Genomic DNA, 27,771 nt, shown 5'->3' on the forward strand with positions numbered 1-27,771 from the left:
CACTGCAATGATCAGTATATATTTATACCATAAATATATTTGATAAACAGGATAACGGCCAAACTGGCGCTCTTTTATGTTAGCACAACCAGAGCATTAATTTACATTCAGATTTCTTCTAATATGTTTGTCTTTTCCGTGCAGCTGAGGTGTTCTGGTTGGTGAATTGGGACCTGCAGTTCCTTTGAGTTGAAAACTGCTGAGCCTAATGGGGGGGGGGGCAGCCTGGACCGAATAGGAGGGAGGGCATTCTCTTCCCCTGCTGCAGGGCTGCAAACTCACATTTTGCCAACTGTGCCTTTAAAACTCTTGCAAGCGGCGCCTCGAAATCCAAGCGTTGGCCAGCCTCCAATTAAAAACATTTTTGTACCTCAAAAATGCATCTAGCAAGCCAACAGAGGCGAAGGCCAGCCATCCGTCCCCAGCCCCTTTCTGCTGGCAATGTCTGCCTGACACGGTTCAGTCAAAATCTGAGGGCCGATTTCTGAGAAACAGACGCGCCGTCGCCCACCCTTTTTAGTGGAAAATAAATGCGCGAGGCTGCAAGAAAGGATTACTAACTTGTGGGAAAAAAGGATCCAAGGGGTATTTTCTCCCAAAAATCCACCTTGGAAAAGCCAACTTGGCCGAGGCCTCCAGCCTCAAGAACAAGGACAGGGTCCATTCCTGATGGTCAGTCCGGCCAGGCCATGAAGCCTGGCACCTCCTGCACTCCTCCCCTCTTCTCCTCTGCAGGGGGGAGGTTGGTCTTGGGGGGGGGGAGGCATAAAGGAAATCCTTTATCAGACTCCAAGAACTAATTTCCTGGTAAACAGGGAACAATTTATCCTCAATCTACAAAGGGTATTAACTTTCTAAAAACTGAGTCCTCACCACGTCTGCCTCTGCCCCTTTGGCAGGAAATATTGTGCTGCTTTTTATCGTTTGCTTTAAGGGAGTGGAAGAGAGAGAGAGAGAGGAGAGGGACACACGTCAGCCGGGTGGGCAAAAGGCCTGGGGAAGGGGGAAGACGGACAGCCATCTACTTGCAGCGGAAAAGGAGGTCTGGGGGGGCGTCAGAAGAGGAACTCTGCCAGTCCTGAGCCCCGCCAGATCACGAGGAGGCTGGCAAGGGCTCTTCTTTCTTCCAAACGCCTGGCTGAGCTCCTCGGAGCAGCTTACTCCTACGTTACACGCAGGTGGAGGAGGAGAGCCAAGGGGGAGAGAGGCCGGCCTTCGCCAGAGCCAGGATTACTATGGAAACCGCCCTCACTTTCCCCTGGTGTTCGCTTCCTTCCTCAGCCTACGCGGGAAGGCTTATTGACAGCGCAAAGAGGGAGAAAGTGGGAGAAAGTGGCGCTCTCTGGCATGCCAGTGGGGGGGGGGCATTGGCAAGACTGCAAAAGGGAAATAAAAGTCCCCCCCCCAATGGGAAGACCCTGGTCTGAGGAGACACGTAGGGCGATGCTGAAGCCCTTGTTGGCACGTGCCCCCCCCACACACTCCTGGCCAATGCAACTTTCTCCTGTCCCTGGAGGGAGCCGGACGGGGCAAGGCTGACCGCCAAGGTCACTTGGCCACGGTTATTCCTCAGGTCGCTGCTCCGCTCTTCCTCCTCCACGGGGAAAGCGGTGGTGGGCCGCCAGGGCAAAGAAGGGCAGGGGGCTTCCCTCCGGGAGCCTCAGGGCGTCGCTCAGGCTGGGGTTCCACTGCGGGTGGAGGAGGAGCTGCAAGGCAAGGCGGGCGTCAGTGGGGGGTGGGTGGGGGGGTCATCCCAAAACCGAGCGCCTCTTCCTCTGGAATTGGGGGGAGGGTCCCCTGGAAAGGCTGGATGGGGCCAAGGGACCCTTTCAGTTTATTCTGGCACAATTAAGTCCTTGTCCACCTCCAGGTGCCTGGACTTCAAGGCCCAGAATTCTTTGCTTTGCTAGCTGGGGGATTCTGGGGGTTGAAGCCCGCAAAGCCAAGTCTGAGGCTTTGAGAGGAATGGAGCTCGCCCGTCTGCCCACCCACTCAAATCTCTCACTGCAGACGACGTTGCTAGGCAACAGCGGCCTCCCACCTGGTTTGCGTCTCAATGGGGCGACTGCCGCCCCCACCTGCCGACTGCTCACCTGGGCGCTGGTGCCTCTGCCCAGGAAGGGCCTCGCGTAGGGCTCCGGCGTCCTGGCGGGGGTCAGCAGGGGCGCAGGCGGGTCCCCGACGGTCCCACTTCCTCGGGGGCAGGGCTGGGGCAGAGCCCCCCTCTCCTGCGCTTTCTGCCTTTGAAAGGAAGAAGGGGAGATCAGGAGGGCTGGAAGAGATCGGTAAATCAGGTCCGGTCACGTGATGCCCCACTTTGCGACCACCACAACCTATGGCCAAAATAGGCAGGCTCCATTACGGTTGTAAGTCGAGGACTTTTGTACTTTTACAAGGCCCGGACTGGAGCTCCCAGCGGAAGCGGCAGGGATCCCAGCCACCAAGAGGGGGCAGCAGAGAGGGACTGGGGATCCCCTGGTGCCTTTCCTCACCTAGTACAGGTAGTCCTCATTTAGTGGCCATTCAAAGTTACAATGGCACTAAAAAAAAAAGCAACTGATGACTGTTTTTCACCGTTACGACCTTCACAGCAAGGATGCCGGTTCAAAATCTGAAATCTTGGCAACCGGCTCGTCTATAGGACAGTCGCAGCGTCCCAGGGGCTCATGTGACCCCCTTTTGCGACTTTCTGAAAAGCAAAGTCAGGGGAGAAGCCGGGTTTGTTTAAAAACTGTTATTCAGTTAATGACGGCAGCGATTCGCTGAACCACTGTGGCAAGATAGGCGGTAAATTGGGGCAAAATTCACTTAACAAATGTCTCTCTTAGCAACCTAAATTTTGGGCTCCATGGTGGTCAGACGTTGAGGACTACCTGTGTTATGTGTATGTCAAATGTGCCACTGGGGGGGGGGGCAGCTGGTCCTGGGCAGAGTTTTAAAGGAACTGGCTCGGGGGGGGGGCAGTCTGGGCCCTTTGCGGCTGTCAGATGGAAACCAACCGGCGATGGGGCTGATCCTGCGGTTGGAAGACTTCCTCATCCATGAACCGGGCCCCGACCTTTGGCCCCGGGGCCACAAAACGCCTGCCCACCCACCTGACGCTCCTCCGTCTCTACAAAAGGTGGGGGCTCCTACTTGTCGATGCTGCTTTGTCGCCTCTTCACCTCCTCCAGATGATACAAGACGGACAAGCCCCGGACGTGTCCCCGGCCCTTTTGCTTCGGACCCTTCCTCTTCTTCTGACATAGCTCCTTGGGGGAGGGGAGGCTCTGCGTGGTAGGGGCCACCTCCCAGGGCCAAGGGCCCCCCTCGTCTCCCGCAGGCCGCTGGGCTGCACAGCTGGACGTCTGGAGAGAAGAGAAGCCAAGAGAGACTCAGCAACCGGCCTCATTTTGGCCCTGTTCGAATTCTCCGTAGAAGGACGGCAGGCTTCAGTGAATTGGGAATAATTTCAACTTTAATCATGGAAGAAGGGAGCCTCTGCTTATCAATCCCAAGATTGGAAGGGGCCACCAGTACTTTGCTTAATGGTTTAACCAGCAAGAGTTCCATGGCGATTTACCAGTCCCCTCGGAGCTTAACCACACACCTCTGATCCCCAGGCAGAGGAATAAATAAAGTATCGGAAGTAATTCTACATTTAGCGGAAGCTTGGATGTTGAGACTCTGAAAAGAGTACAGAGAAGAGCAACAAATATGATCCGGGGGCTGGAGGCTAAAGCATATAAAGAACGGCTGCTGGAATTAGGGGTGTCTAGTTTAATGAAGAGAAGGACCTCGGGGGACATGATAGCCATGTTCCAGTATCTCAGGGGCTGCCCCAAAGGAGAGGGAGTCAAGCTATTCTCCAAAGCACCTGAAGGCAGGACAAGAAGCAACAGATGGAAACTCATCAAGAAGAGAAGCAACCTAGAACTAAGGAGAAACTTCCTGACATTGAGAACAAGTAAACCAGTGGAACTACCTGCCTCCAGAAGCGGTGACCGCTCCAACACTGGAAGTCTTTAAGAAGAGACTGGACAGCCATTTGTCTGAAATGGTGTAGGCTTTCCTACCTGAGCAGGGGGTTGGACTAGATGACCTCCAAGGTCCCTTCCAACTTTATTATTATTAAGTTAAAAGAGGAATTATCTTCTACATCTATGAAAGAAAAAAGGGAAGAGAAAAAAATACTCCTTTCCCAACTTCACCTACACAATTTCTCTCACTGAAAAGAAAAAAAGATTTTTTTCTTCTTCTGTACTCTCCGTATGTATTAAGTTAAACCATTACTGACTGCCATTTAGGGAAGGGCGTTAAGGAAAAAAGGCCTGTTCAGCCCAGGCGATGCCATTTGTATGCAAATCGCTTCATCTGAAAAAGAAACATGCCGAAGATCAAATGTTACAGAATACTAAGGCCCACGAGAAGGGGGCTGACTAATATGCCTGGACCCCAGATTTCCCACCCCCCACCTAAGATTCATCTTGGTTTAATACTCACTGACCTGGGAATCTGCAGGGCTGGTGAGACCCCTTTGCCCAGCCATTTCACAGCCTCCCCAGCCCCCTCCCCACGTGGCTCTTCAGATCTTGGGGCCACCGTGTTTTTCTCTGCGAGGCCCATGGTGCTAAACTAAACTCAGCTTCTGCGGTTTATGGTCGACTGGATTGAAGGGTGCTTTGGGGAGCCCCCCACCAGTCCGCACGCCGCCACGGCTGTGGGCCAAACACCATGGCTGGGCTGGGGCCAGGGAGGGTGGCAAGATTTGGGGGTTGGTGGGAAGGTTTGTTTGGGTCATCAGCCCCCTTGATCCCCACTCCTGCCCAGCGAGGCCAAGGCATCCATGATTGGCACTGCGGGTGAGCCAAGCGTGACAAGATCCTCAGCCCTGAAGACGCGGGCTCTGCTCCGCTTCAGAAGACAATTAATTCAGGAAAGCGAAGCGTGGAGGACGGAAGCAGAATATTTCCCAGCTTAGCACGAGATGTGAATTTTAGCAGCCAGATTCACCCCCTTTCCTTTACGTGTCCCGGGCAGCACTTCTCCTTCAGGAGAAGGTGGCAACTGCTGGAGCTCATGTGGGGCCCCTCCTCCCTTCCTCTCCCCCAGGAGACTTCAGCAGCTTGTCCCTTCCACCTGTCAATCAACCTGTCTATCACCAGGATGGCTTTTCCATTTCTAAGGCGGCATTTGAGTAAGAACAGCGAAGCCATTTGGGTGGGTCATCAGGAATGCCTTTGTAGGATGGATACCGGGGAGGGGAGGCTACCGATCCAGCAAAACTTGACCCTGCCTTTCAAATTCTGGTTTTGAGGGCAAAACCCGGATGCTCAGTCTAAAGCCACATCTGACTTTGCCAAATGAATCATTTAGCACTGGGGGGTCTTTGTCCTTCCAGGCCAGAGTAGTGGGCTTAGCCCCCTGGCAGCGGAAGGCTGCTCCTGTCACTTCCCCCCCCCAGAGCCTTTTTTTTGGGGGGGGGGGGCTCGGCCTTGCTCTCTGCCGCTCAGCCCTGCCCAGAGGGCCTGTGTCGTCTCAGCTCATGGGATCAGGTGAGGATTGGGGTCCTGCCTCCGAGACTTCTCCCCAAAGACCAGGGCACCCCAATGCTACACCTGGCGGGAGCCCCAAAAGGTGGCAGAGATATCCCACCGTACAAAAGTTATTTCCTGGGAATGGCCGTCATCGATGCTCTGAGGATGCAGACAAAGGTGCCCAGCTCAGGTGTGGACAGGAGAGGAAGGAAGACCTTCGGCCACAGTATCCTCTGGACCACCCCGAGGCCAGAGTCTGCTGTCGCTCGGACCCTCTGCCCGAGGAGGCTGGTTCTCCCAGGGGGACCCCGAAACCTGGCTCAGCAAGGCAGGGGTTCCTTCACAGACTGAATCCTTGCGTGTCGGAGATTTTCCAGGTAAATGGCAACCTCCCTTGTCCTTGCTCAGTGGGGCTCCTTATAAAGCAGTGTTTCTCAACCTTGACCATTTTAAGGCATGTGGACTTCAACTCCCAGAATTCCACAGCCAGCATTGCTGGCTGTGGAATTCTGGGAGTTGAAGTCCACATGCCTTAAAATGGTCAAGGTTGAGAAACACTGTTATAAAGCATCAGGGTCCACCAAAGGCGCCCACAAACCCCAGCTTAATCGACGGACAAACTCTGCTTGCGGCCTCTACTTTTCACAGGGAAGAAGCAGGAGAAAAACCTGTAATTGAAGAGGAGGCCTCCTCCGGGGCCATTAAAACCTACCAGCAGGGGTGGGGCCTCGTGGTACTCTTCCATCCAGAGGTAACTGAAAGGAAAACGTGTTGGTAAGTACGACTGGCTTTTACCTCAGAATTCCTTACATATTAAACTTAGGAGAAAGAATCCGCCGTAGGAACACAGCTAGGCTGGATGCAAATCTTTAAATTTGGAATAATCGGCTATAATGACGAGTCAAAGTAAAACGAAGCTTTGAAAATTCTGATTTAGTACCTACAAAGAGTGTGACGATGACTCTTTTCTGCTTAGTCTCATCGGCAAATAAATCTTCCGGAAGTGAACGAAGGAGCAAAAATTTCCTTTTGCAAATAAAAGCAAGCCAGGGCTTCCCACCCCCTAACAAAGTAATACAGGAAGTCCTCGATTTACGACAATCGAACTCAACGTTTCTGTTGCTAAGCGTGACAGCTGGGAAGTGAGTTTTGCCCCATTTTACCGTCTTTTTTGCCACCGTTCTTATGTAAACCACTGCAGTTGTTAAGTCAGCTCCCCCATTGACTGTGGTTGTCAGGAGGTCGCAAAAGGGAGACACTGTGACTGTCATGAGTCAGTTACCAGGTGTCTGGATTTTGATCACAGAACCCTGGAGAGGCTGCAACAGTTCTGTGAAAAACGGTCACCTTTTTTCAATGCCGTTGTAACTTTGAACGGTCATAAAAAAGAGGTTATGAGTTGAGGGCTACCTGTATCAGGGAGAGAAAATGAAAGCTCCCTGAAAGGTGTTTTGTCCCGCAATATTATCCGCCAGGATGACGAAACGCACCTGGGCTGCTGAACAAGCCTGTCCCAAAAGTCCGGCATGCAACGAGCATCGCTGGAGGGGTTGACTTCGGGCTGGCATCTGCTGACCATCTTGGACTGCCTTGAAAACAGGATGATGCAAATCCGTTAGCTTTTAGCTCGTTATTTTTGCAAGAAAATGGCTTTCTTGCGCACGGACAGAGTCCGCTGTGCTGTTAAAACATCTCACATTGCTCAGATGTGGAAAACTGGAGAGGGAGTGTCTGAAGGTGGTGGAATCAATACATGAAACACTTATATCAGGGGTCTTCAAACTTGGCCCTTTGATGACTTGTGGACTTCAACTCCCAGAATTCCTCAGCCAGGCATGCGTGCCTGGCTGAGGAATTCTGGGAGTTGAAGTCCACAAGTCATCAAAGGGCCAAGTTTGAAGACCCCTGACTTACATCCCTGGATCCAGCTGCAGCTTTCATCTGAATTACATGGCAATCCTGTCATTTCCCCTATTGCCACTTCCTATTCCTTTTGAGACAATTCCAGGAAAGGAATCAAAGGCGTAATAAAACTAGCATTTCCTGGAAGTCCGTTGTTTTACTGCAGAAATAAAAGCTCAGTCTAAGAAGGAAAGCAGGAATAGTTCCTCCTGTGCTGACGGATGAAGCCGTCTCAAAGTTTGGGGCATATCCTCAATGTCAAAGGAACCGGAGCAGAGCGAATTTGCTCCGAAGAAAAGCTCATCTTTTATTAATATATATATAAAAAACAGTAAAATAATACTGAAGAAAGATTAAAAGAGTTTATCGGAAGCTCCACAAAATATGGTACAGTGAGCCTAAGAAATGTAGTTGTTTGAAAGGTTGAATGTTCAACCAAAAGCAGAAATTCAGTTCTATCCATTAGGACTCCTAAGAGTTTCTCTCGGGTCAAACGGGAAGGACTAACCGCTGTGTAATAAAGCGGAGATGAAGGATTCCTTCCTGGTCCAAGGGCCAAACGGTGCAAAAGTCCAATGTATGGAGTGGGATTTATCTGTGGGCAAATGCGTGTGAGGCCACACAGAAATTGAGCAGCAGGTGGCAGCAGAGAGAGACCAAAAAAACTCTCCTCTCTGCTGCCATCTAGGAGCAGCCTGCGGTTCTGCTATCCAGAAATGGGAGTCCCAAACTTAAGGCCAAGGAATGGCATCTGCCTTTCGGTTGATATTTGGTGATAATTGCAGCTCAAAAGAAAGATTGACAGAATAACTGGGGTTATAGATCTGGCAAGACGTTAAAGACCTCCACTGAGATAACACTTTGGCTCTATATTGCATTATTTATTTACTTTTCAGGCACAACTAATCTAACAGATCCACGAATACTTATCCTTCTTTTTATACAACTGATTTACAGGTAGTCCTCATTTAGCAACCACAATAGGGACTGGCAACTTGGTCATTAAGTGAAGGGATTGCTAAGTGGAGCCACAACTGTGCTTATGATCTTCCTTCAGCTTTCTTTCTCTTTACAGACTTGTGAAGGTCATACACGTTAGTTAGTTTCTTACCATGGTGATAAACAGTTGCTGTATGAGGCAGTTGATAAACAAGGACTACCTGCATAGCACTGATTTGTTAAAGCCCACAACTAAGTAAATGGAAATATTACAACAGATTTCAGGTCATTTGGGAAAACTTTGCAATGTATTTATGGCTTGAAAAATGGATTCAACTTTCATCACCCATTTATCATCTTCCGTTCCCCGAGTTCTTTGGTGTTAACTTATTAATATTTATTAGCATGCTTTAATTCAATTCCTCTGTAATCATTTCACAGCTTCAAAGATACAGAAAAGAATTAGACAGCCATGCAGTCAGCAACACACCCCGTGGCGCCTCCCGAGGCAGAAAATATTGTTGAATTCACCATCTCCTGAAGGGGTTTATATAACCTGTGTTCCACATGAGTTCACACTTCCACTAACATTCACAGCCCTTTGCCTCTGCTTCGGAGTGCGGCAGTGCCACAGACTGAAGTCAAATGCAATAAATATATCACAAGACCTAAAAAAATTCTGCAAAGGCAGCTTGAATCCGAAGCAAGAGGCATCTCCTGATATGCCAAGGAAAAGGAAGGGAACTTTCGCAGAGTGAGGCTAAGATCTGGGCCACTTGGATCAGCTCCCCCTGCCGCCTACCGGCCACTCAGGCAGCCCCAGGGCTGACCCGTCTCCCTGTTCAATAAAGCAGCCTCAGACTGACAACCACAAATTAGCCCAAAATTTCCATTCCTAAACAAGACAGTTAAGTGAAATTTGCCCCATTTTATGACCATTCTCGCCACAGTTGTTAAGTGAATCACTGCAGGAACACAGTTAAGTGACTCCGTCTTCCTCACTGACCTTGTCAGGTCACAAAAAGTGATCCTGGGACACTGCAACTGTCGTAAGTACATGCCAGTTGCTAAATGTCCAAATTCTGATCACGTACTGCAATGGTCATGTGTGAAGACTGGTCATAAATCCCCTTTGTCAGAGCTGTTGTAACTTTGAACGCTCACTAAAGAAATGATTGTAAATTAAGCATTATCTGTACTATAAGGTGTATGCTGAGATTCGCAGGCAAAGCACTTAATGTCTCTGAGGCGCTCCCTCATCCAGGTTGTCTCACGGGGATCCCAAAGGGGCTTTTTCAAACGGCAACCAGACTTTGCACCCTGATTCAGGTGGCCCAGATAAACCCCCAAGTGGCCCCAACGACCCTCAGCCAGAGGGCCAAGGACCAGATGACCACAAGGAATATAAATCCTTCTGTTCCCCAGCAGTCGGTCTGAACGGAGGAAGCTTCTTGGATGGGAAGCGAAACATCTTCAAGGAAAAAAAACAAGAAGGCCCAGTTGCCTTTTGGAAAAAGCCCCCTTGGGTCCGGAATGGTGGACGGTCTCCACAGAGGCCCCACTTCACAGCTGGGCCCAATAATCACTTCTGGAGACCCTCCCTCACCCGAAATGGAATTTTTTGCTTTTTTCTCTGAAAACGTTTCACTTCTCACTTCTGGAGGGGAAGCGAAACGTCTTCAAGGAAGCCCAGCTGCTTTTTCGAGAAAGCCCCTCCGAGACCCCCAGAGGTTCAGCAGTCGGGCCTCCTCTGCTCCTGCCGAGGGGGGACTGCGCAGGGATCGCCCCAGTTCCCTTCCCCCCCCCAACCCTTCTGGGAAGGGGGCTTCTGCGTGGCCAGCAGGGCCCCCGGGGGACCGTCCTTGTGGGCCCCGCTTGGCTCCCTAGCCCGGCCCCCGAGAGGCCCCCGGCTCCTCTGCCCAGCGGCCGCTCAGGGGTCCCTCTGCCCCCCATGGGCCCCCCCCGGGCCCGGGGGGCACCTACGTCACGAAGGGCCCCAGCGTGGCCTCGCCGCCTTCCTCCGCTCCGGGCTCCCCGTCCATCTTCCGCCCCGCGAGGGACGGGCCGGGGGAAGAGCAGGCCTCGCCGGCTCCGGGGGGAGGGAGACAGGCCGGGTGGGGGGGCTCAGCCCGCTTTCCACGGGAGGCCTGGACGGGGAGGCCCTTCAGCCGGCTCGGAGCCGCGGAGGAGCCTCACTGGGAAAGCCCGGCGGGCCCAGGCCGAGAGGAACGGGGCTGGCGGACTTGGGGGACCCTCAGCCGCCCCCCCCGACGGGAGCCCAAAGGGACTACGGCTCCCAGAATGCTCTGCGCGGGCGCCGCGGGGCACCCTGGGAGCCGAGGCGGGAGGGGCGATCCGCACCAGCCCTGAGCGCGCCGACACCCAGCGGTGGCCGGCAGGGGGCGCCCCGAGCGCGTGGAGAGCGCGGCAGCCGCGAACAAAGGGCAGCGGGCGGGGGGGAGATGAGCAGCGGTGCCCCAGGGAGAGGGTGGGGGGGGGTCCGACTGGGGGAGGGGCGCGAGGGCTGGGCACGAGCGGGGGGGGGATTTGCACCCCTGTTGCAGGGGGGCCCGCAGGTAAGGCCACCCCCGTTGCTGCTGCCGCTGCCGCAGAGCCCGCGGGGCGGCCGTCCTACCTGGCGGGGCTGTTGCTGGGCCGGAGCGCGGCGTCCCTTTAAGAGCGAGCGGCCCCGCCGGCGGGGAGGGCCGGGTCTGCCCGGTCTCGCGACACTCCTGCCCGCCCCGCCCCGCGCCCGCCTCCCCGCCCGGCATCTGCCTCGCCTGCCGGGCGCTGCCCGAGGACGCCGAGCCCCGACGAGCAGCCGCGGAAGGTGGGCGGCGGGGGGCGCGCGGAGGGGCGGGGGGTTCCGCTGCGGCCGCCCCGCCGGCCCCGGAGAGGGGCGGCCGGGGAAGGGCGGCGCCGCTTCTGGCCGGCAGGCACGCCAGGCGGGGGGTGCAGAGGAAGGGCGGGGGGTCGGGCGGCCGGGGAGGGGCTGCGGCGCGGCCTGCCCTGGTCCGGCTTGCCGGAGCGGCCTGGAGCGCTTGGGGGGTGGTGGCGGGGGGCTGGCCGGTCTTCTCTGCCTGTTCTGGGGAGGGGGAGCCGCCTTTGCCTTTGCATTGGGGAGAGCTGAGCCCCCGAAGCCCCTGCTTCTCCCGCTCCCATAGCTGAACTGGCAGGGAGGGCGGGGGGGTCGACTGCCGCCCTGGCTGCTTCAGCGCCCCTTCCCCGCCTGGCCCCCGGGTGGCAGATCCGAGGGTCTTGCCCTGAAAAAGGATCCCCCAAGCGTCCGGGCTGGCCTTGCGGGGGCCGCTCTGAGGCCCCCGTCCTTGGACTCTGCTCTGCCCTGCCTCGGCCTCTTGGCTCTCTCTGCCCCCCCCCCCCCGACTGCCCTGAGCCGGGCCTGGGGGATCCGGGCGTCTCGGTCCCGAGCCTGGCTTGGCCTCTGCCCAGGGCAGCGCCAATTTGGGCACAGCCTGGTCCGCCTGCCGCGGTCGCTCAGGTGGCGGAGGAGATCCTTCTCCCAGTGGGGGAGGGATCCTGGAGGAATCCAGCCAGGCTGCAGCCGAGCCCTCGTGACGCTGCCGTGATTGCCGGCTCCCTGGGCTTGGCTGCCTTTGGGGCCTCCGGTGAACGTGCCGGCTCTGCCCTTAGACGTGGGAACCTGGTGGTGCCCGTTCCCTCCCCAACCAGATCCACTCTTGGTGCCGGTTGGCGCAAATCCGCGATCTTGAGCGCTGCGTCTGAGGCTGAGTCAGCCAGGAATGCGGCCCTGCCCTTCTCTGTGCGCTTCCCGGCCGTCCAGGTTCCCCTCTGGAGCTGTCAGAAAGCCCAGATCAAAACACGGGTGTGTCTGTGTGTGTGTGTGTGCGCACACGCCGCCCTCTGCACACAGGGAGACCCAGCGAGGGAGGCCGTTGCCGCCCCTGACCGATCTGGGACAGCTTTGCCTTGATTCCTGGCCTGTCTGAGCTGGTGAGATTGAGGCCAGACGCGGCCAGTGCCCTCCCCCCCCATTGCAAGAGAGTGGGGGGAGGCTGAAGGGTCTCTGGCTGCGGCTTCTCTTTGCCCTGCCTTGCTCAGCGGAGGAGGGGGAGGGGGCCGGATTCCTTAGCGCCTCCGTCAGATGCCGGTTAGGTATTGTAAGAATCCTCCCGGGGCACAGAGAGGGAGAGATGGGCTCTGCCCGTACCAGCCAGGCGCTGCCCTGCTCTCTGCCTGCCCGAGTCCTGCCATCCTCCTGATAACGGGGAGGAATGGCTGCAAGCTCTGCTCCTGGTGGTCTCCCGTCCTTCAGGAGCTCCGGGGGCCCCCCAAAGCCGTCACTCTTGCGAGCCACGGCCCCTCCCTGCCCTCTGCCATGCCTGGGCTGCCGCTTGTCCTGGCACGCCGGCTCTCAGCTCTCCGTGGGGGTCCCTTGCCTCATGACAGCCCTGCCTTCGGTTGCGGCCCCATCAAAGCGCATCTCGTCTCTCGGCCTGTAATTTAGCCTGAACAGAAAAGCAGCATATTGGGGCTTAAGAGCCTCCTTCCGCTTTGGGAACGAGGTGACTGGTGGGGGGTGGGTTATCGCTGGCCCTTCCTGCCAAAGCAAGGGGGCTGGGGGATCTTCCAGAGGGGGCGTGTGCCCACTTCCTACCTGCTGGGCAGGTGATTACAAGGATTAGCAGAACTGGGGGCGGAGAAGCATCAATTAAAGTCTTACTGCCCCCCCCCTCGTTGCCTGGAAGGCTCCCCGCAGGGTGGGCGTCCCAGAGTGGTCTGAATCCTTGGCAACCCCCCCACTGCCCCGGTGAGCCAGACTGCCAGAAGCTGCCCAGCTTCAGCATGGGGGACTTTGTTCTGCTGGCTCAGCCATGTGCCCGGAAGGGGGGGGCGGCAAGGTTCAGACTCACCTGGTGCCTGAGTCTCCCTGGTGCACCTGAACAGGGCAGTGGAGAAAGGAGAGTGAAGGGGGGGGGTTTTCCTTGCTTGTTCTCCTGTGCCAAGTACCCATTTTTGTGGGTGTCCAGAAGCTTTGCTGGGGATCAGCCAGTGGGGGGGCGCATTGCCTGAAAGGGGGGGCTTCCTGGCATCCTTGGCCCTGTTTGTCTGGGTGGTGGGTGAGCCCAGCAAAGGTGGTCTCCCTCTGGGTTGGCACACAATCAGGGGTTTCTCTGGGAAAGGACAGCTTTCTGTCCCAGTCGTTTGCTCGCCCGGTAGGTGGGCAGTTGTGTGTGTCATTTCTGTGTGTGCCCATCCAAAGACATTCCGCTTGGGAGACTGAGGCAGGAGAGGCCTGGAGTGGCAGCCACTTTCTCCTCCTGGGGCTGGAGGGGGAAAGGGAGGCGCAGCCTGGCAGTGCCCGCCAAGCGGCCTTGAGAAGCGCCAGAGTGGGTCAGGGGGGAAAGAGCTGGGGGGGGCCACCCAGGATGAGGATCCCACAGCTTTTGGGGCAGGGGCCTATTTAACGCCTGCCAACGCTGTGCCATCTGTCTTGACCGGCAGGAAAGCAGAGGCTGAAGGGAACCGCTTAGAGCAGTGTTTCCCAAACTTGACAATTTTAAGGCATGAGGACTTCAACTCCCAGAATTCCACAGCCAGCAACGCTGGCTGTGGAATTCTGGGAGTTGAAGTCCACATGCCTTAAAATTGTCAAGTTTGGGAAACACTGGCTTAGAGAGTGTTTGCACTTAAAGCGGTATATAAATCTCATAAATAAATAAACCTGGGCAGAGTTGTGTGGCTTGATCTGACCTCCCCCCTCCCCAGTTGCGTGGCCTTTCTTCCCGGCTGGGGGGGGGAAGCCTCCAAGGTTAGCCTCGGTCCTACCTCGGCTACGGGGTGGGTCTTAGCAAAGGGACCCAGCTGGTCTCGAAGGAAGAGGGGCAGTTAGCAGAAATGGGCACACTGAGATCAGGTTTTCCTCTCCCCTAAACTGCAGGGGGGGAGCTAAGAGGGGGGCAGTTCTGCTGCCCCGGAAGCGAAGTGGGTCTGGCCAGCACTTCCCTCTTGTCCCCCCAAGCCTTTCCTCCCTGGGGGGGCCAGAAGCCGAGAGAGGCCTGCAAGGAGGAGACCGCTGGGGGGAGCAGCAGCAGCAGCCCCTTCTCACGTTCCCCCCCCCCGCAAAGGAGCAGGAGAGAGTGGGGAGGGGCTGGCTTTGCCTCCCCAGCCCCCCCCCCAGGTTGCTCTGGGCTCCCCTTCCTTTCCTCCCTGCCTCACCTGGGTGGGGAGGAACCCAGACGAACCGAGGGCTCCCAGTTGGGATGCCAGCGGCCTGACTCACACTAGACACAACAGGATTTTCTGCACAAGTGCACACTCGGCAACTCTGGCTTCTGTTTAGCCCCGCAAGAGGCACCAAGGCTCCTGACCCTCCCTGGAGGAAGCCATGAATAAAAGATTTTGCCCCGGGCTCATCTCTGCAAACAGCCTCCCCGGGTAGCCCAGGACGATGCCCCGTCTGCTGCCAGCGGGGCCTCTGTCCGATTGGGCTGGGCATCTCCGTGCTTTTGGTGCCCACCCCCCGTGGCGCTTGGACACAGGTGGGCGGGCCTTTCCTGCACGTGGCGCTTGTGCAAGGGCCCACGTCTCTTGCGGCACCCGTGTGTGCGTAGGTGAGCCGGGTGGAGAAGGAGGCTTTGAGCCGGTGCCTCGTCTGTCTTTCTTCCAGGCCTCGGTTGCCAGGGAACAGCTGTCTCGGCTAAAAATAATTTGATTTTTCGCTGTCATCAGCCGTCATGTGAGCAGAGAGGGTTGTTTTTCGGCCCCCAGGCTGGCTCCGATGCCCTTGGCCTCACATTGCAGGAGGAAAGGCGCTGGGGCCCTGCAGGCCGCCCCCAGGCGGAGACCCCAGTTGGCACCCGGCAGACCCCGAACGATTCTGCAGTGGGTTCAAGGCTGGAGAGCGTCTGCTCCTGGGGCAGCCTTGGGGAGGTTCCTGGGAGGAGCTGGGACCCCCTCCCTCCCTCCTAAGCAGGGGGCTGGGGGAGGGGGCTCCAGACCCCTCAGCAGAAGACAGCCAGGCCTTGGGCCCCGGGGCCCGCTTGGGAGCGTGGCTGCATGCCCGCCATCGCTGCGACTCACCCAGCCTGCCAAGTGAGGGTGTTCATCTAGGCTCCGTGTGGGCAGGAAGCGCAGTGGGGGGGGAGGGGGCTTTGCACAATGGGGGGAAGTCAGCAATTAGGGGAGGGGGGAGACTTGCAAATTGGACAGGGACGCCCTCAGTGACCGTGGAAGCTCCCGGGCAGCATCCAAATGGCAAGAAGGTGGGGTTGCTGTGGGCACCATCCTCACTTCCTCTGGGGGATTGCAGCTGCAAGCGGTTGTCGGGATGGTGGCAAGCAAAACGTTGGCTTGTTGGCAGGAGCGTGTATAGCCCACGTCTGGGGCTGTTGTGATGGGCTTGCCCACAGTGCTGGGGGAGGGGAGGGGGTCTGCAGAAACAGCTGTGAAAGACGCAGCTGGGACTCTCTGGGCCCTTTGAGTCGCTGGACGGTTGGCCCTCCAGCCAGATGTGCAGGAGGGGGCCAGCGGCACAGATGTGGCAGCTGTAAGGAAGAGGCAGGTCTGGGGGACGGAGAGTGTTGCCCCCCCACATCTGGGGGCCCTCTCATCAGGCTCTGCTGGGACAGCTGGCTGACCTGTGGAGATAAGGGGTGGGTGGGTGGGGGCATGTGGACGTGGCTCAAGGTGGGGGTCTCGCCTAACCTGAGCAGGGTCCTGGGACATCTGGCTGGCCAAAAGGAGCAGCCTTGGGACCCCATCCGGGTGGGGGGGGGCTTGCTTTGGGCTTCCAGGAAGAGAGTCGGGAAGGGGTGTCCCGTCCGGGTCCCAAGATGGCCTCCTTCCTCCTTGCCTGCTGCCCCACCTTCTGGCCGAGGGGGGGCTCTGGTCAGTCCCCTCCCAAGGAAGCAGCTGCTCCCTTCTTCCTGGGGGGGGGGAACTGCAGGATCATGGAGGGAGGGGTCCGTTGAGCAGAAGCAAGCGTTGAGCCTGACATCCCCCCCCCCATTCCAGGCAGTGGGCAAACTCCCGGGGGATCTGGCTGACAAAAGAGGCCGCTGCTTGGACAGGCCGGCCCTGTCCTGAGTGCTGGTCCTTGGCCAGGGAGAGGCCGGTGCTGGGATGGCCCGAGATGACTTGAGGCCTCCTGTCCAGCAGGCTCTTGACTTTCTGGCCGGCTGCGGCCCCATCCCTGCCAAGAGCGGGGGGATCTTAAGGGGACCCACCGGAGTCCTCACATGGGGTCTAGTGCTGGCGGAGACGGGGGCTTCCAGTTCAGGCCACGTCCGGGGGTGCCGAGGCCTGGGGTGTGGGTGCTGGAGCCTTTGCAGAGCTAAAGCCGCCCCCTCACTCAGAAACCAGGGGGCCTTTTGGCTGCCCCCTTGGTGTGGGGCCGACGCCCGGCCATTGGCGTCTCTGGGGTGACTTTCAGCTTCCTCGAGCGGCTGGGGGGATGTGATGGAGCCCCCTCCCCTTTTCTCTACCCATTCATCCCCTGCTCAGAGGTCAGGCCTGGGTGGGGGCTGGCGCTCCTTAGGTGCAGGCTCCAGAAGGGGGGGGGCTGTGGGGCAGGGGGAGGTGGGCTGCAAGGAGGAGGAGAAGCCTGCCCCCCCCCCTCGTGTGTTTTCTGGCTGGGACGGGGATTGTGCCAGCTCACCCTCAACCTCTGCTACCCCCTCCCCAACCATTTCCCCCCTCCCACCCGCCGCTCTCAGTCCTCAAAAATGTGAAGGTGACCAAGCTTTGTGATCCAACCGTGTCTTCCTGGGGCCCCCATAATCCACCCGAGCTGCGTTTGCCCTCTGCTGCCAGGAAGGGTTTCCTTAGCCAGCGGGGCGGGTGGGACCCTTCCTGGGCAGCGTCTGCTTGCCAAGCACCCCCCCCCCAGGAAGGTGTCCAGACAGGAAAGGCTGTCCCAGGACGAGGCCCCTTGGTTCTCCTCAAAGGAGGGAATCTGTGGAGCCCTGGCAACGGGCCCCTCCAGCCCCTCTTTCCTGCCCCTCGAAGAGGCTCTGCAGGGATTGTCAAACCCTGCTTTAAAAGCCCCCCCATGGGACAGCTGCCCACCTCCCACCTGGTGGCTTTGAGGCTTTTGGAGGAAAGGGCTTCATGGGTCTTCAGAGGAGACGTTCGCTTGGTCTTTCGGAGGGCCTGATGCTGTTGATCTCCATCATGGGTGGGCTTTGGCGTCCACTGAATGCTGATTTCCCCCCCCCCCGGGGTTTAAGTTGTAACCCATCGTGGGCTGCCCTGGTTCTGTGTCAAGCCGTGGGCAGCCACCATCCTGGGGTGGGTCTCTGGCACATTTCCCAAGGGCCTTGCTGGGTCTGGGACAGGTTCTGCTCCGTCTCCACCCGTAGTGCGGCCAGAGCCAGGAGGAACCGGTACACGTACACACACACACACACAAAAAAAAAACCCACACAAACACACACACAGAGATGCTTAAACCCCCTGGAGGTTTTTGCTCAGTGACCCAAATGGGAAGGGGGCGTGCTGCGCTTCCTAAGGATGGGTGTGTTTGCAGTGGGGGCGGCTGGCTTGTCCAGCCGGTTCCTGGGAACGGCCCAGCCCAGTCCTGGCATCCGGTTCGCCTGGCTGCATCTGTCCCTCGGGATGCGTGGGTTGTGGGGAGCCTTCTGGATGGAGGGTCAGCGTCAGGACGGGGCCCCCTGGGGTCAGAGAAATTCCGAGGGGAACACAACGGGAGGGGCACAACCAGGGCCCCCACTTTCCCTGGGCGTAGCCTGAGTGTAGCGTGCAAGGCCTGACCCCAGTTGAGCCGGCTTCTCCCCTCGCCACCGAGCTGGGAGGAAGACGCTCAAGCCCCGTCTGCCCCTCATCTTCCTGCAGGTAAGGTGCCCTCCCCCCGCTGCCGAGAGGGAGCCAGGATGGCCGGCGCGTCCGTCAAAGTGGCCGTTCGGGTGCGTCCCTTCAGTGCCCGCGAGATCAGCCATGCGGCTACCTGCATCATCCAGATGCAAGGACCCACCACTTGTGAGTTTCCTGCCTGCTGCCCAGGCAGGATGAAGCCATGTGGCAGGGATGTTGGTGTGTGTGTGTGGGGGGGGAACCCTGCTGGCAGTGTCTGTGAGGAAAGGGCCCCGGGCAAATAACTTTCGGGTGCTGCTAGCAGCATTGACGCTCTGGCTTCCAAAACCAGTGCGATTGTGAATAAGAGCTGAAAGGAGCCTCCAGGTTCAATGGCAGTCTACCCCTGACTTGCTAAGGAGTGGCATCTGTGGAGGTGAAGGGGCTCATGTCCTTAAGTCCCACCTTGCCTTCCTGTTGCCTCTCGCATCCGGCTCGGCTGCTGTGAGGAAAGTCGTCTGATTCCATCCCTCAGCGTGCTGCGTCTGCAAGAGAGGCAGGCAGGGCCCACTCGGGTGAGGGTGGGAGCTGGCACACTTCCCCGCACTCCCGTCGGGTATCCTAGCCCAGACTAGTGCCCCCTCCCCCTGCCTTGCCTGTGAGCCTCCCAGGTGCAGCTACAGACCCCCCCCCCAAGCAGGGATGGTGAGGAGTCGCAGTTGAAGCCGGATTCCCAGGCAGACCTTCCGGTGCATGGAAGGCAGCCGCCTCCTCCCGGTAACGCTGCCTTCGCCATTGCGGAGGGCTGGCAGTGGCCGAGGTGGTCAGAGGGGCTCCCCTTCTCTCCCCCCCTCGCAGGCATTGTCAACCCCAAGCAGGCCAAGGATGCCGCCAAGAGCTTCACCTTTGATTACTCCTACTGGTCCCACACCTCGGTGAGTGTCACTGCGGGGAGGCGGCTGCACTTGCGTGGAACCCTCCCTCCCTCCCCTTGGTGGGGCTGGCTGTGTGTCGGGCGCCCCACGCGAGGACCTCTTTCTTGCAGGAGGAGGACCCCCACTTTGTGTCCCAGCACCAGGTCTACAAGGACATCGGGGAGGAGATGCTGCTCCACGCCTTTGAGGGCTACAACGTCTGCATTTTCGCCTACGGGCAGACGGGGGGCGGCAAGTCGTACACCATGATGGGCAAGCAGGAGAAGGGCCAGCAGGGCATCATCCCTCAGGTGCCTGGAGCGAGAAGGACGTGCTTCACGGCTGTCTTCCCACTGTTTGCTTCTCTCCGGCCTGCAGCCCCTCCAACCTCTGCAGCCTTTGCTGGGGTGTGGGGTTAAAGAGGGAGGAGAGTGACCCACCTACCCCTGACTTGCTCCTCCGGCCCTGATCCCCCCCCTCTCCCTACAGCTCTGCGAAGACCTCTTTCTCCGAGTGGCCGAGGCAGCGTCGCCCTCCCTTTCCTGTTCTGTGGAGGTATGTAGCGTGGCTGCCCCCCACCTCACTCCCACCCCACGATCCTCAGCCTGAGTCCCCCCCATCCTTCCCCAGGTGAGCTACATGGAGATCTACTGTGAGCGTGTGCGGGACCTCCTGAGCCCCAAAAACCGCGGAAACCTGCGTGTGCGTGAGCACCCCATCATGGGGCCGTATGTGGAGGGCCTCTCCAAGCTGGCCGTCACAAATTTTGAGGACATTGCAGATCTCATGGACTGTGGCAATAAAGCCAGGTGAGCCTTTGCTGGGGGGGGGAGCTGGGAGGGTCATGGCCCTGGGATAAGGAAGGTCCTCCTCCACTCTTCCCCCTGGGGGCTCTGGCCCGGGACCCTCGCCTCTCACAGCCCGCCAGTGCCTGGGCCTGTACAGGTGGGCTGCTCCAGGGGTAGGGCGTGGGGGAGCCCCAGATTGGGACCAAGCAGAGTGGATTCCAATCGGTGGCTGTTCCAGTAAAGAGACCCCCCCTTCCCCCACTCACTGACCTGCCTTCCCAGGACTGTGGCTGCAACCAATATGAATGAAACCAGTAGCCGTTCCCACGCCGTGTTCACCATCGTCTTCACGCAGCACCGGCATGATGAACTCACCGACTTGGACACCGAGAAGGTGGGAGGGCCGGTCTCAGCCGGGAGGTGGGGGTCTCCCATTAGGTGCCCAAGGTCGCAGGGGTCCTGGACGAGTGTGGGTCCACCTCCTGAACCTCGAGGTGGGCCGGGCATTTCTGATGGGAGAAACGTCAAACAAGAGTCCAGCTGGTTTGCACGTTCGCCCCACACTTGTGACAGTCCTGCAGTGGGGCTCCGGTGGGAAGGAGCCCAGGCCTGTGGCTTGCATGGCCCGGGGCCAAGCAGCACAGGGGAACTCTTGCATCAATTTGGGGCCCCTGAAGACAGTCCCTGGGGGGCTCCAGTCCTGATCCTGTGCCCCCTCCCCTTCTCTCCAGGTTAGCAAGATCAGCTTGGTGGACCTAGCGGGCAGCGAGCGAGCGGACTCCTCGGGCGCGAAGGGCATGAGGCTCAAGGCAAGAAGGCAGAGCCGGGCTGGGTCTCCCGTTTCCTGGGGGGGAGAAGGGGGGAGGGGGCAGGCAGCGGGATCTCTGCCCCTTTTCCACGTCCATCCGTGTGGCTAAGGAAAACTCTTCTACCCCCACTTTTCCAGGAAGGCGCCAACATCAACAAATCTCTGACCACCTTGGGCAAGGTCATCGCCGCCTTGGCTGAGATGGTGAGCAGAAGCCCCGGCCCCCTCAGTCCAGGGGGAGGCAGAGTTGCGGGGGGGGGGGGGCTTCAGGGACAGGGTACGGGGCTTAGACCCAGAGATGGGACCTTTGGGTGCATTTGGGAGCGAGGGTAGATAGGATGGGTTCTGTGGATGGGTTCCCCTTTTCCTCTCAACCCTGGGGCCTCTCCTCCCCAACTCACTTCCCCTCTCCCCCCCCCACTCATTTCCCCTCCTGCCTTCCCAGCAAAGCAGCCACAAGAAGAAGAAAACCGAATTCATCCCCTACCGGGATTCGGTGCTCACTTGGCTGCTGAAGGAGAACTTGGGTGAGTAGTTGAGCGACCCCCGAGGAGGCCAGGAGGGAGACCCCTCCCCTGCTTTTCTGGAGTGGGCACCATGGGAGATGTAGTTAGGGTCTCTTCCTCCGATGTCTCCCTTTTCCAGGGGGCAACTCCCGCACGGCCATGATCGCCGCCCTCAGCCCAGCCGACATCAACTACGAGGAGACGCTGAGCACCCTCCGGTGAGCTGGAAGGAGGACCCGCCCGGGAGGGGAGTCGGTGGACAGAGAGGGGCCCCCTCGTGGCAAGGGTCCACGCCGAGGCCGGGCTCTTCCCACCCCCCCCTCAGCGCCCCTCTCCTCCTGCCCCAGATACGCCGACCGGGCCAAGCAGATCCGCTGCAACGCCATCATCAACGAGGACCCCAACGCCCGCCTCATCCGCGAGCTGAAGGAGGAGGTGGCCAGGCTGCGGGACCTGCTCTGCGCCCAGGGACTCTCGGGCGCCAGCTTCGTGGGTAGGGGCAGATCTGGCTGAGCGCTCCGGGGAGGGCTGTGAAGCGTTCACAGGGAGACCAGAACGCGTTTGGGGGGGGCATGGTGAGGTTTTGGTGGAAGCCAGGAGATGCGCCCCTCACTCGGCTCGTCTCTTCCCAGGGCCTGAGCCCGCCGATCCGGGCGGTGGGCAGAGCGTGCGCAACGTGCCCTTCCCCTCAATGGACCACGCCTCCCTCCTGCTGGAGCCCGTGGCCCTCAATGGGGAGCTGGAGCTGCACCTGCCGTCCTCGGAGGAGCAGATCCTGTGCACGGAGGAGGCCATGGAGCAGCTGCAGGTGGGGGGCCCTCTCTGCTCATGCACCAATGTCCCTCTTGAGTCTGCCGCAGCAGGAGCAGGGCCTTCCCCTGCTCTGACATCAGGGGCCCTCCTGTCTCTGCCCTCCCGGGGGCCCCTTCCAGCAGGGGGCAGCCGCCAGCCCAGGCTCCCTGGCAACCAAGGGTTACCCATCCTCCACAGCCACAGCAGCCCAAGGCAGACTCCTTGCTGGTGGCATCTCGTCCTCCCTGCGTGATATTGAGGCAGCCACTGGGGCTCAGGTTCCCCCCCCCCCTTGCAGCAGCACAGGCAGTCCCATTCTGCACAGCCGCAGAGAAGCTTGGGCAGGGGGGCTGCTTCGCAGGACCCCCGTGCCTGAGCCACCCGCTTCTCCCCTTGTAGGAGACCGAGAGGATCATAGCAGAGCTGAACGAAACGTGGGAGGAAAAATTGCGGAAAACGGAGGCCATCCGGATGGAGAGGTGAGCACAGGTGCCCCCCCCCTGTCTCCGTGCTCTGGTTTCGCTAGGGAGGCCCTGCAGGGTCTGTTCGAGGGGCTGCATGTTTGCGTGTTTTGTAGCCTCTTTCTGTGTGTGTGTGTGTGTGTGGAAATAAGGTGCCAGAGCTGTCAGGTTGCCAGGGGAGCCCTCAGAAGGGGTGCCATTGTGCACTCTGCCGCATTGGGGATGCCTCGGAGAAGCGCTCAGACGGGGAGAGTCAGCCAGCCACCAACTCTGGGGGGTTGTGGTGCTCCTGGGAGGCAGTACCTGAGCAGGAGGTTTGCCACTTCCCCATTGGTGGGTTTTGATGCTCATCCAACTAGAACAGGGGTCTCCTGGCAACTTTAAGACTTGTGGACTTCAACTCCCAGAATTCCTCAGCCAGCAAAGCTGGCTGAGGAATTCTGGGAGTTGAAGTCCACAAGTCTTAAAAGTTGCCAAGGTTGGAGACCCCTGAACTAGAAGCTCCTTTGCCCACGACCAGACATGTGCCAGGCAAACTGCTAGCAGCCTTCGTTAGCTCACCCCGTGACCCAGCCGGGGGGGTGGTGGTCTCAGTGGCTGCGGGCTCTTGTCTTTCCTGCAGGGAAGCCCTCCTAGCAGAGATGGGCGTGGCTCTCCGAGAGGACGGGGGCACTGTTGGGGTCTTTTCCCCCAAGAAGGTAAGCAACATCCACCGAGGCATGCAGGTCACGTTCCTGTCTGGTGGTTCTGCCCCATCTCCCCACACACAACACACACACGTCTGTCCCCTGGACTGCCCCTTCTCCATTTTGGTAGGGAACCTCCTGGGGTCCAGAGAGCGGTGAGGGACGGGAGCAGCTGCCCTCGGCCAGGTAGTTCTCCACCACCTTGGGGTGCACTCAATTGTGCAAGGTGTGTGCCAGTGCTGCCACTTAGAATTGACTCATTGGGAGTGGACCCTGTGGAGAATCTCCCACCCAGCCCCAAAGGTGCTGCACTGTGCACCTGCAAAGACATCCCCCCCCCCCGAGCCTGGCCCCACGGGGTCCCTGCCCTGCAAACGGACGGGAAGGTCTGCCTGGGCCAGGCGGAGGTTGTGCACCCGCTGACGCCCGTGGCTGCCCTCCCCAGACTCCCCACTTGGTCAACCTGAACGAGGACCCCCTGATGTCGGAGTGCCTGCTCTACCACATCAAGGACGGCGTCACCAGGTGAGGCCAGGCGCTGACGGGCGGAGGGCTGCTCTCTCACCCGGCTGGCGGGCAGGGCCAGGGCAGCAGGCCTGATCTCCACTCTCCCGGCTAGAGTCGGCCAGCAGAACGCGGACATCCGGCTAAGTGGGCAGTTCATCCAGGAGGAGCACTGCGTCTTCCGCAGCGCCACCAGCGAGACGGGAGAAGGTGAGGCTCAGGACGGGCGCGGCTCCTCCCTCCGGTGTGGCTGCCAGAGGCAGTCAGGATAACTGAGTCTCCTCTCCCCTCTCTTTGTGCTTGCCTGGAGCAGGGGGGCCCGGCCACGGGGCAGCAGGCCGCAGCAGGTATTGCCTTCTTCAGGGGTCTTGCCGGACGGGGGGGGGCAGGGAGGCATAACCCGGTCATCATCCTGCCCGCCCCAAGGTCCAGCTCCCACTTGCTCTTCTCCGCGCTTGGCTTTTAGCCGAAGGGCCCTTGGGCTAGGGCAGCTCAGGGGCAGCCTGGGGCGTGGTCAGCTCTTCCTCAGCCCCACAGGTGTGGGGTGCCTCCTGAGAACCCCTATTCCTGAGCCCCGCCTGTCTCCTCCGCAGTGGTGGTCACCCTGGAGCCGTGCAAGGGGGCTGAGACGTACGTCAATGGGAAGCAGGTGATGGAGCCCCAGGTGCTGCGATCAGGTAGTGCTGGGGGGGGGGTCCTGTCCAGGAATGGGGCTGCGCAGAGCACCTCTAGCTGGCGGGCTGCAGCCTCAAAGCCCTACCTTTGCCTCTGAGCGTTGCTGGGTTGTGTGGCTTTCAAAATCATTCAGAGGGGGGAGAGTCCCCCCCCAAAGGTTCTGTAGTGCCCCCTCGTTGCTTGGTGGTCCTTCTGAGGGCAGCCAGCCCGGGGGGGGGAGGGAAAAGGCAGAGGGGGCTCCCTTGGACGTGCCAGTTGGCTCTGCTGCCAGGGCAGTTCTGCTGCCCGTCCCTTTCGGCTAGCAGCCTTTTGCGGTCCCCACATCTCCTGCTGTGATTTCAGTCTCCCCTTCCAGAGCTTACGTCTCCCCCCCACCTTGCTCCCCCCTCAGGCAACCGCGTGGTGATGGGCAAGAACCACGTCTTCCGTTTCAACCACCCTGAGCAGGCCCGGATGGAGCGTGAGCGCAGCCTGCCCCCCGAGGGTCAGGCGGAACCCGTGGACTGGAACTTCGCCCAGCGGGAGTTGCTGGAGAAGCAGGGCATCGACATCAAGCTGGAGATGGAGAAGAGGTGGGGGCGAACCCCTGGGTAGCTGGGGGGGTAGGCGGCATGGCTCACTCTTGGCCTCGCAGCTGGGCTGGGCTTTTCTCTGCTTTTCTTTCCAAGGTCTGGAGGGGGGGGGGGGGAGAGCTTACCTGCAGCTTTGATCCTGCTGTGGAAACAGGGCCTAGGGACGGGGGGAGGCACTCTGTGTGCCTGAAGCTGCTCCGTGTCCTCATTCGAGTGTCCGGCTTTGTCCACTTTGTGGTCAGGCTGCAGGACCTGGAGACGCAATACCGCCGAGAGAAGGAGGAAGCGGACTTGATCCTGGAACAGCAGAGGCTGGTATGTGTGCGTGGCCGGGACCCTCTTGCACACGTGGGACCCTCCCCCAGCTGGCTTCCCACGAGCCGCGTCAACGGGGGAAGGCGGATTTACCTAACGGCAGCCTGATTTGTGGAACAACCACAGAAAAAAAGTCAGAAAATTGGGTGTGGCTCACTTAATGACAGCATCAGTTGTAGTCATAAGTTAAGGACTGTCTATTCAATGCATGGCAGGTAGTCCTTGACTTAACAATCTTTTATTTTGTGACCATTCAAATGGCACTGAAACAGTTACCGTTTTTCACACCAACGTCCGTTGCGGCATCCCTGTAGATACGTGATCAAAATTGGGACGCTTGGCAACTGACTCGCGTATACAACGGTTGCAGTCTCCCGGGGCCATGTGATGCCCTTTCACGGCCTTCTGACCAACAAAGACAATGCTAGATTCACTTTACAACCTTGTTGCTAACATAATTGCAGTGATCCACTTAGCAACTGTGGCAAGAAAGGTTGTAAAATGGGGTAAAACTTACTTAACTGTCTCAGTAACAAATTTTGGGTCAATTGTGGAGGAGTACTTGTGTTTAACGTCACACATCTGTTTCTTTTCCCTCCCCCAAATTCCCAGTACGCAGATTCGGATAGTGGCGACGATTCGGACAAGCGCTCGTGCGAGGAGAGTTGGCGGCTCATTTCCTCACTGAGGGAGAAGCTGCCGGCCATGAAAGTGCAGACAATTGTGCGTCGCTGTGGCCTACCCAGTTCGGGCAAGAAGCGGGAGCCGCTACGGGTGTACCAGATCCCGCAGCGCCGACGGGCAGCCAAAGACCCCCGCTGGCTGACCTTGGCTGACCTCAAGATGCAGGCGGTCAAGGAGATCTGCTACGAGGTGGCCCTCAACGACTTCCGGCACTCCCGCCAGGAGATCGAGGCCATGAGCATCGTCAAGATGAAGGAGCTCTGCCGCCTCTACGGCCGGCGCGACACCAGCGAGCGCGAGAGCTGGCGTGCCGTGGCCCGGGATGTCTGGGACACGGTGGGCGTGGGCGAGTCCGAGGGCCCCACGGGCAGCAGCCTAGTGACTGGGAACCCAGAAGCTCAGGTCAGCACACCAGGCATGGAAGTCAACGACCTCCGGGCGCACATTGACAAGCTGACGGACATTCTGCAGGAAGTAAAGATCCAGAACAACATGAAGGACGAAGAGATCCGAGCACTGCGAGACCGGGTGGTGAAGATGGAGCAGGTCATCCCCGTCTCAGCCCAGGTGAGCAGCTGCCACAGGCAGCAGGTTTTTCAAAAACCCGTTTACCCCTCCCGCTGTGCCAGGGTGGCTGGATTCACCCCCCACAGTCAATAAATGGAAAACACTGCACGTCCTTGGTGTCCCTCGCCAGAACACCCAGTGTTCTTGTAGAGCCCTCCTGGGTTGGCCAAGCATCCCTCGCTCTCCATATAGGTCCTCCCCACCTTGTGTCTGGCCTGACCCCACTCTGGGGCAGTACCCTCCCTTTGGACCCTCTTGCCAGCGCCTCCATTTCTCTCCTCCCCCAGGAAGACGAAGAGCTGGAGAAGGAGTGGCAGTCACTGCTGTTGACGCAAGAGGGCCGAGCTCTCGCAACTGAGGGGGAGCTCGGGGGATTGGGGGGCTCCCTGGCTCTCCAGGAAGAACAGGGGTCTGGTGACCGGGTCTCCTGCTTGATGAAGAAGGACCCTGCCTTCCGCCGGGGGCGCCTCCGTTGGCTCCGCCAAGAGCAGCTGCGCCTGCAGAACTTGCAGCCCCAGCAGCCGCAGCAGCGCAGAGGGCGCTTCATCCCTCCACAGGACTGCAAGCTGCGCTTCCCCTTCAAGAGCAACCCGCAGCACCGCTACTCGTGGGGGCCCAGCACCGCCTTCATGGTGGGCGAGGAGAAGGAAGGAGCCCCTGGCGAGGAGAGGCCTCGGGCCCCCAGCCACAACAGCCCCACTGCACAGCCGAAACAGCCCGCCCGGCGCCACTCCCTGGAAGGGGGCCCACGGGCCAGGCGCAGCAGGGGTCGGGGGCAGGATCAGCACCCTCCACACAAGCACAATTACCCTCACCAGCACCAGCCCTACCCGCAGCGCCGTTCTGGGGGCCTGGAGGGCCACACCCCACCCCGCATGCGTCGGCAGAGGTCGGCACCCAACCTGCAGCAGGAGAACGCCAGCGCCCAGTGATTCTGCCAGTGGCTGCTCCTGTGCCCCCTTTTCCGGAGGGTGGTGGGGAGGAGCCCCCGTCTTACAGGAGGGGTGGCAGCTGAGTGCAGCCCCCAGTGGGCAGGGCACTAGCTCTGCAGTCTGCAGAGGCCTGGGGGCTGCATCGCAGTGTGCTTGGTGCGGCGTAGTAGACATAGGGCCCAGGTACAGCCCCTGGGTGGGGGGGCAGGATGGGGTGCAGGGCTGCAGCTGCAGGGATGTTCTGCACCCTCCCCCTGCCCTGGAGCAACCTTGGAGGGGCGGTGGCGGAATCCAGCATGGTGGGGGCTTGTGAAGGGGTCTTCCCCTTCCTTTGTGTGGTAGGTGGGCTGGGGATGATGGACCTAAATGGAAGCAGAAAGGGGGGGGGTCTTAAAGGGGGAGAGGCAGATACAGCCTG

The 27,771-nt window shown here is 59.1% G+C and overlaps 2 protein-coding genes across 6 annotated transcripts; one reads left to right on the plus strand and one right to left on the minus strand.

Annotated features, from left to right (window-relative positions):
- Positions 1–3: 3 nt before the first annotated feature.
- INCA1 (inhibitor of CDK, cyclin A1 interacting protein 1) lies at positions 4–11,121 on the minus strand. 5 transcript variants are annotated; one of them, XM_039324798.1, is made up of 6 exons: positions 10,993–11,121; positions 7,007–7,105; positions 6,229–6,271; positions 3,136–3,347; positions 2,094–2,241; positions 4–1,706 (listed from the first exon to the last, which is right to left on the minus strand). In XM_039324798.1, the coding sequence occupies exons 2-6, from the start codon at positions 7,093–7,095 to the stop codon at positions 1,563–1,565; spliced, it is 636 nt and encodes a 211-aa protein (XP_039180732.1). In that variant the 5' UTR covers positions 7,096–7,105; positions 10,993–11,121; the 3' UTR covers positions 4–1,562. The 5 variants fall into 5 exon arrangements, with proteins under 5 accessions (XP_039180732.1, XP_039180733.1, XP_039180730.1 ...); XM_039324799.1 differs by lacking the exon at positions 10,993–11,121 and adding an exon at positions 10,341–10,668 and having other exon boundaries at positions 7,007–7,101; XM_039324796.1 differs by lacking the exon at positions 10,993–11,121 and adding an exon at positions 10,341–10,668.
- Positions 11,049–27,489, plus strand: KIF1C (kinesin family member 1C). The gene is made up of 22 exons (XM_039324795.1): positions 11,049–11,187; positions 18,192–18,335; positions 19,008–19,084; positions 19,195–19,374; positions 19,553–19,618; positions 19,694–19,872; positions 20,134–20,245; positions 20,583–20,660; positions 20,798–20,863; positions 21,105–21,186; positions 21,305–21,383; positions 21,513–21,658; positions 21,798–21,973; positions 22,357–22,436; positions 23,041–23,116; positions 23,550–23,629; positions 23,724–23,818; positions 24,202–24,285; positions 24,675–24,855; positions 25,098–25,170; positions 25,783–26,421; positions 26,709–27,489. Exons 2-22 carry the CDS (start codon positions 18,230–18,232, stop codon positions 27,351–27,353), a joined length of 3,300 nt encoding a protein of 1,099 aa, XP_039180729.1. The 5' UTR covers positions 11,049–11,187; positions 18,192–18,229; the 3' UTR covers positions 27,354–27,489.
- The last annotated feature ends 282 nt before the right edge of the window (positions 27,490–27,771 follow it).

The sequence above is a fragment of the Crotalus tigris genome, unplaced genomic scaffold (genome assembly GCF_016545835.1).
Source record: "Crotalus tigris isolate CLP2741 ecotype Arizona unplaced genomic scaffold, ASM1654583v1 scf7180000024309.744930, whole genome shotgun sequence".
Lineage (NCBI taxonomy): Eukaryota > Metazoa > Chordata > Lepidosauria > Squamata > Viperidae > Crotalus > Crotalus tigris.

What these genes read in the sequence shown, in the direction of transcription:
- INCA1 (XM_039324796.1), bottom strand. Translation starts at nt 10,399, where the DNA reads ATGGACGGGGAGCCCGGAGCGGAGGAAGGCGGCGAGGCCACGCTGGGG. An exon ending in ACGCTGGGGCCCTTCGTGAC is followed by an intron (nt 7,106 to 10,340) that starts GTAGGTGCCCCC and finishes CCTGTTTTCAAG; the next exon opens with GCAGTCCAAGATGGTCAGCA. An exon ending in AGGCTTGTTCAGCAGCCCAG is followed by an intron (nt 6,272 to 7,006) that starts GTGCGTTTCGTC and finishes TTTTCCTTTCAG; the next exon opens with TTACCTCTGGATGGAAGAGT.
- KIF1C (XM_039324795.1), top strand. Translation starts at nt 18,230, where the DNA reads ATGGCCGGCGCGTCCGTCAAAGTGGCCGTTCGGGTGCGTCCCTTCAGT. An exon ending in CCGACTTGGACACCGAGAAG is followed by an intron (nt 20,246 to 20,582) that starts GTGGGAGGGCCG and finishes CCTTCTCTCCAG; the next exon opens with GTTAGCAAGATCAGCTTGGT. An exon ending in GCTGCTGAAGGAGAACTTGG is followed by an intron (nt 21,187 to 21,304) that starts GTGAGTAGTTGA and finishes TCCCTTTTCCAG; the next exon opens with GGGGCAACTCCCGCACGGCC.